Consider the following 7,522-nt stretch of genomic DNA (forward strand, 5'->3'; position numbering starts at 1 on the left):
GGCTGCCGGCGGGTAAAGGGTAATGGAGGTTTCTGACCCGAAGTACCGGCGGCAGAGCCGCGCTCAGGGCAGGAGGCTGCCCTGATTATCGCCCGAGGGTTCCCCCCTGGAGAACGAGCGGCAGAAACTTTCCGCTTAGCTCAGCTGCCTCCGCCGTGTTTCCTTGAGGGCCCCTTGGGAGCCGTGGCCCGGCATGCTGCCCGCTTCCCTTGCCCGGGCGGGGCAGCGCGGCGAGCAGGTGCGGGTCTCCCTGGGGAGGTGGCTGCTCGCTCCCGCCGGCCGGGCGCTGCTGCGGCCGGGGCTCTGCCTCTGCCTGAGGTGGCGGTACCAGCCCGCCCGCGGGGAGCCCGCCCCGCTGCTCCGGGCCGCCGGGCGCAGCGTCGGGACGCGGGCGGGGGGGCTAAGAGCTGGAAAAGGTAGCGAGAGTAGCAAGCACGTGTCTGTGCCAAGGGATCGGAAAGAGGAAACGCTGCTGTCGGCCGCTCAGAAAGGTAAGGCGGGCTGTGGCCACTCGTGAGCGGGAATGCCGGGCGCTGCTCAAAGGGAGAAGGTTACTGCTGCGCCTCAGGTGTTGTAGCCTCAAAGCTCCGGGGTTAAAAAAAAATAAGGAGGCCTCGGGAAACAGACGATCCCGTTTCTTCACCTGGTACCGTTTGCCGTACTTGGTACGTCTCGCCCTGTGGTTTGCACAAGCAGAACAAAACCGGTGTGACTTCTTCCAGGCGGTGTGTTGATTTCGTGTGTCCTGCTCTACTCTGCCCTGGTCAGGCCCCACCTGGAGTACTGTGTCCAGTTCTGGGCTCCCTGGTGTAGAAAAGACAGGGATCTTCTGGAGAGAGTCCAGCAGAGGGCTATGAAGACGATTAAGGGCCTGGAGCATCTCCCCTACGAGGAAAGGCTGAATGAACTGGGGCTGTTCAGCCTGGAGAAAAGAAGACTTGCAAGTCTTATAAAGAAGATATTTAAATATCTCAAGTGTGGGACACGGGGGAAATAGCCAGCCCCTTTTCAGTAGTCTGTAGGGATAGGACAAGGGGCAATGGCTGCAATTTGGAGCACAGAAAGTTCCGCACCAACATGCAGAAGAACTTTTTCCCAGTGAGGGTGACAGAGCCCTGGCACAGGCTGCCCAGGGGGGTTGTGGAGTCTCCATCTCTGGAGATATTCAAGACCCATCTGGACGCCTCCCTGTGTGATATGACCTAAGGAACCTGCTTTGGCAGGGGGGTTGGACCCAGCAATCTCTTGAGGTCCCTTCCAACCCCTAGAGTTCTGTGATTTACATCCCGTCGGGGTGAGATGTAGTAGCACTTGATTTCCCGTTTCTAAAGGAGACCTATCACACACAACCTGTCTCCGTGCTGTTAACACAAGTTTAAGTCCAGCAGAGTTGTCAAAGCTCTACCTGTGGTGCTGGTGTCTGTATAGGATGGGATGGTTGCCCCTTTGGTGGGTCTTGCTCATTTCACTGGAAAGTGGTTACTTTGTAATTGGCCTCAAAACTTCCAAGTGGTTTGAAAAGGTTTGTGAAAAAAGTCTCCAACTGATTGGAAGGCTGCAGGGGAAAGTGGTTATTAAAGTTTCCTTGGTAACTTGTACTGAACTGAAAGGCATACCCTATCACGTAAAACAGATTTGTAGCCTCTTTCCAAATTTTTAAAAAAATAATTTGTAACAGAGAATCTCATATGACGCTTCTGGAATGTAGAACTGTCACTTGCACATCACATCAAAACTAATAGATAAAAACTTATCTGGTAAGATGCAATTGATGGTCTCAATAAAATACATTTTGGGGACTAATATACCTCCTTTTTACTCCTCACTTGATCGACAAGTCATAAAATCGCAGTGCTAAATACCCCATTAGTTCTTAAAGAAACTACCTCTCATGCTATGTGAAAAGTAATAATAAGTGCTATTCTGGGCCTTTAAAATACCTAGGAGGAAAACAGAAAGTAACAAAGTGTAATACAGAGCTATAAATATGGCATAAGAGACATTCCATGGTCTCTTTCTGGAAGCTTATACTGGAATTTTTTTCTTATGCCAAAATGCTATTTGAGTTGCAGACTAATAGAAGAGCATTTATTTAAGCAAGCTATAAAAGTCTATCTCTCCAAGATTATAACTCCTGTGTTGCTTTCTATTTCAGTGAAAGAAGCTGGAAGAGACTTTACCTATTTCATTGTGGTGCTTGTTGGAATTGGTGTAACAGGTTATTTTTTTTAATTATTTTATCAGCAGATGTTTTTCATTAATTCCACCTGGTTTCATTAGTTTTCATTCCATTTGCTGTTGTTTCTGTTACAGGTGGTTTGTTCTATGTGATTTTTAAAGAGCTATTCTCTTCTTCTAGTCCAAGTAAGATCTATGGAGATGCCTTGGAGAAATGCAGATCTCACCCTGAGGTTGGTTTTTTAACCTTAAATATAAGCTTAAGTTTCTCAGTAGTTACTGTCTCTCTTTCAGTCAAAACTTTGCATAGGGAATCTCACAAGCAAAGGAATACTCTCACGGTGCTTAGCACCAGCAGATCTGCCTAGGCTTTTGGCTAGCCAGAAGTAGGTCAGCTCCAAATTTGAACCTATATTAGAACAAGCCAGTGCAAGCACTGAGTGAATTACTCTGCATAAAGCCAAGTGAAGTGAGTGTACTGTGGCACAATAACTGATGTAACTTACAGCATCAGCCTCTTCAGAGCACTTGTGCCTCCATACAGAAGGTCTTATAGACATACCTGAGTGTCTACTAAATGTAGTACTTAAGCAGTTGTGCAGTCAGGGAAGGAACTGCTCCTGCTTAAGTTTTGTAGATGGATCCTGCTGCTTTTTCTTCAGCACGTTTATTCTGTTGTGACACTTCATTAGGGTCCTGTCATCCCACAAAGCACTGTATAAGTATTGAGGAGTTTAAACTGCGTTTCAAACACAGGTAAGCATTCCAGTGGCTAACAGGAAAAGAGAACAGCTGTGTGATCACATGGCCACATAAGACAGCTAGATGTAAACAAAAATTAATCTAAAACTAGATTCTAAAATCCACAATTGGAGGCAAAACAAGAAATGCATAGAATAGCTTTCAAATGAGGTTACCACAGATGCCAGCGAGGATAACCTAGAAGTGACAAGTTTTCACTAGAATAAAAATGAAGATTGCTTTGGAACAAGTTTGTAGAATTAAAATTTCTCTCTAGGACTTATGGTAAAAATCACCCTTCCTTTCTAACCAACTTTAAAACTAGCTTCGTTTGGTTTGCTTTTATAGATCTGAAAAAAAATTTAATTCTGAAATGGTAGTAGTTTTTAGATGATGTGAAGGGGAGTGCATTTGCATTTGAAACATTGCAAAATATTATCTTGGAGGAGACATGAGAAAATATTTAATGCCTTTTTTTTTCTTTTTACACAAAATGTCAGTGAAGTATAAAATACACAGTAAGAAGAGAGATTAAAATGTCATAATCTCAGAGGACGGTACATATGGAAGATACCAGTAGGATGTATTTTAGACAATACATGACTATAAAGAAAAGTACTGAAATACAGAGGAATCTTCCTTACGCTGTTTTCTTTCATAAACTGTTCTGTTCTTGACATATCAGACTCACAAGGGGCATTTTGCTGAAAGAAAATACGTTCACAGCAGGGGCACGAACTGATACTGGAATATCTGTTAGAATGTGATACCTTCTGACAACTCAAACCTCTCTTCTCTTGTAGGTAATCGGTGTTTTCGGTGAGTCTATTAAAGGCTATGGGGAGTCAACAAGAAGAGGAAGGCGACAGTTTGTCAGGTGCTCTTTGGTGTTATTTACCCCATACAGACCCTAGTTTTTGCACAGCAAAGACGTTTTGGGTCACGTTGTAGCAAGTGACCCTGTCGCTAGTGAGTGAGAATGAAATCAGAGGTTTTGCAGTACCGTTGGTGTGGCACATGCTACATAAAACACTGATTCTGGGTGCCCCAAACAAGCCATGGTCAGCACGGTAAACAAAGACTTGGTCTCTCACCTTTGAAGAGCGTAGTGCAGGGGCCTCAGCATGCATCCAGGGAGCAGACACCTGACTGAAGTTGACTGTTTGAATCCCCCATATAGACTGAAATTTTTCTTTGAAAAATTGTTCTTTGAGAGTTTTTCTTCTGTTGCAGCTGTAGTCCTTGGCAGGCCAGAAAGAGCAAGAGGTAATAAGAGTGAGACTTTGAAGAATCCAGCGTGCTCCGTATAAAGCTAGGCTGGGTCTGATTGTACAGGTCGTAGTCACCAGGATGGTGTTGTCCCCAGCTGATGTGCAGTATAGCCTGCCCATTTCTTAGGGTGCTTTTTTAATACTTCAGGCTACATCTGTGTGTATGTAACAGAACATTTATCACCAAAACCTTTCACGAGCATATCTATTTATTATTCTCCTTTTGAGGGAAACAACAGAACTAATTCTTAGAAAACACAAGTCCTCACTGTACTATAACCCAATAGGGGCTTCATCTTTAGTGGTTTTTCATATAGGATGGGATACATGAGCCCAGATACACAACTTGAACCATGAAATTGAGATTATTTATTTCCCAGAGGAAGGTGACTTTTACTGGTGGAAGTTTATCTTTTCGCCAGACTCTGAGAAAGTATTTAAAGCAGAGATGCTAAATCAAAAGCATGTGCACAAACATTTTAAGCATCTCTCTGTAAAACAAACTATGCAAATAACTAAATGTACTACCAGCTTTCCATTATTTTGAAAATCTAGTATTTAAAATAATTTTTTGAGCTGAGGACTTTGTCATGTTTATATATGCAGAATGACCTTAAATGTCTCCAAAATGTACAGGGGTTTTTTTGTGTATGAATACCTTGAATGTGAATGTACTGCTGTAAGGCTCTTCATTCATCTTTGTTCCCTGTAACCCATCGTATCACCTTAAACTGTATTGGAAGCTAAATTCACAGTGTGCATCTAGGCATGACTGATGGAAATAAGAGCTTGGTAGCTTGCAGCAGTCAGTCATTTCAGTAGGAAACATAAACTGGCACCAGAATTCTAGTTTGGCCATTAGTTTTTGGAAGTGGTTGCCTTGATGTGACCTTTCTATTTAATATTTGAGTATAACCTAACTCCAGTCTAAATATCAGCAATTAGGTTGGTTATATCGGTGCCAAAGTTACACAACTTCAGTAGAACAAAATTATTGCCAAAATAAATAAGCATAGAGTAAACTGTTTTGATGTGACTTAACCAACCTGATTATTAAGTTGACAAAACACCCTTTGCGTGTTTTGGCTTGGTAATTTAGCGTAAGTGCCTAAAAAAGTGTCTTGGTGATGTAGGTGTTCCTTGCCACATGTCAGGCTTTGAGTCTGGGCGTTCACTAAAATGAATAGAAGGAGATTCCAGGATCTTCAGCCGTTGGATTGCTGTTGAGTTTTATGGGGAGGACTGAAGCAAGGATATTTAAGCCCTTCATCTGTTAATCCTAAACTGCTAATTAGTTCTTTCTTCTAACTCTGCTGCTCCTTATACTCTTGCAGTAAAGCTTGGGAAGAGCAGTAGAGAAAGGAGCTTATGGTAGCTTAAGGACTGCATCAGAACACGCTTTCTCACAAAACAGTTAAGCAGCTCCTCTAAAAAGTTTAAATGTGAAGTTTTAATTATCCTCTAACATGTATCCTTGCTGGGTGGGTTGGTGTTTTGTTTTCCTGGTTTTAGTCACGTTGAATACATAAAGGATGGACTGAAACATATGCGTTTGAAGTTCTATATTGAGGGCTCTGAACCAGGGAAGCGGGGCACAGTCCATGTGGAAGTCAAAGAGGTACGTACAATTGCTTGCTATAGCTGACAAGCTTAATCAAGTTTCATTTAAACTACCGAAGAGAAAAAGAAACAGATGTTGAAATTCATTTTCCTTACAGAATCCTGAGTCAGGAAGACTTGAGGTCCGCTACATATTTGTGGATGTTGAGACCTACCCTAGAAGAACCATTGTCATAGAAGACAACAGATAGCCAAGGATCAAAGTTGCCGCCTCATCTCATTGAGTATTGGATGATACTGGTGTAACCAGTTTACTCATGAATTGTTTGGTGGTGTTGATCGTATCTGACAGCTTTGGGGCTGTGATCAGGATGTAGCCTCTCCAAGCCTCCATTAAGGTCTTTAATAGTAACAAATACAGGATTTGAATTGAAGCCAATGAAAAACTGTAGAGCCACTTACAGCAAATGCTTTTGAGACAGAAAAATAATGGCTGAGGATGAACTAAGAGTTTATTGCTGGATAATGCTTCTACATACCAAAAAACCTGAGTCTTCCAAGATTTTAGGTTTGGATGGGGAACTTTTTGTCTTCATTTGCTTGTATTTCCCAGTAGAACCACAATAAAGCAATATTTTAAGTGTAGACAAACTCTGATTTCATTCTGGATGCCTTCATGTGGATAAAGGAGGTAAAAGAAGAATGTGTGTTAGTGATACAAAGGGGATCTAGCCCAAAGGCACATAAGAATATGGATAGTGCATGCACACATCCATGGCAAATGGCTGAAGATAAAGACTTCAATATTGGTATCTTTTAAATAGATTACAGCACGCAGAACTCATTACTGTCTGTTTCTTCCAATATTTGCTGTCCTGCTCCTCTAAATAATGACAGTTCTGTAGCTACTCGGCCCTGCCCAGTCTTTCTGTTTAATTTTACTGATCTAAGTCTTCTGGGAATCAGATTCATACAGGTTTACCCAGACTGAAAAGCTCAACTCATGACCAAATTTCCCGCTTGGATTTCTTCCTCAGTGCAATGTGGCATAGCCTCATCTTAATAATCAGACTCAGTTGTGCCTATCTGTCCAACAGCCCCAACCAAAAGATTTCGAGCTTCTTACATTTAAACACTTGCTTAAACACCAACTAATGCATTTTTCTGTAGTCACCCATATATGTTACTATGCTTTTGGTTCACTAGCTAGTTATCCCTACATTAAGCATGCACTGATGTTATCAGCCCTTATTACAGGTGCATTTAGGGATACATTTGGGCTGCTCTAAAGTTCATGCAATATTCCATCATATGATACCACAAATACCAGATACAGACCTTCAGTAATGCTTAACTGGACTTCAGTCATCCTGTCCATCTGTCTCCAGGTAATCTTTGCACAATCTGAACAACTAAACATAATAGTTTGTTAGACCTGGATAACTTTGCTTTACATTAATTAAGCTCTTCAATCCTGACTTCAATCAGGTACTCATGTTTTTGGAAAGTATTCAGTGAAGAGGTATCATGCATTCATTCGTCCTTGTGTGTGACCAGAGCAAAGTAACCCCCAGTTGCATCTGTGTTAAACTGCAAGGCACTTGGGAGTTTCTGCACCATATACAATACAGTTGACTTCTGTGCAGGCCAAAGGGATGTTTACACAACCTGGAACCGCAGTTGAGATACTGCCCAGAGTGATTTCATATCCATTAGTTTCAGCAGAGTTAGGAATTTGCTTGCTTTCCTCCCTCAGTGAGTGCTTTTCAAGA

The 7,522-nt window shown here is 42.4% G+C and overlaps 1 protein-coding gene across 1 annotated transcript; it reads left to right on the plus strand.

Moving 5' to 3' along the window:
- Positions 1-6,391, plus strand: TIMM21 (translocase of inner mitochondrial membrane 21). The gene is made up of 6 exons (XM_084280102.1): positions 1-491; positions 2,156-2,218; positions 2,314-2,411; positions 3,723-3,796; positions 5,703-5,808; positions 5,909-6,391. Exons 1-6 carry the CDS (start codon positions 194-196, stop codon positions 5,999-6,001), a joined length of 732 nt encoding a protein of 243 aa, XP_084136228.1. The 5' UTR covers positions 1-193; the 3' UTR covers positions 6,002-6,391.
- Positions 6,392-7,522: the final 1,131 nt, after the last annotated feature.

This window comes from Gallinula chloropus (genome assembly GCF_964237585.1).
Source record: "Gallinula chloropus genome assembly, chromosome: 2".
NCBI lineage: Eukaryota > Metazoa > Chordata > Aves > Gruiformes > Rallidae > Gallinula > Gallinula chloropus.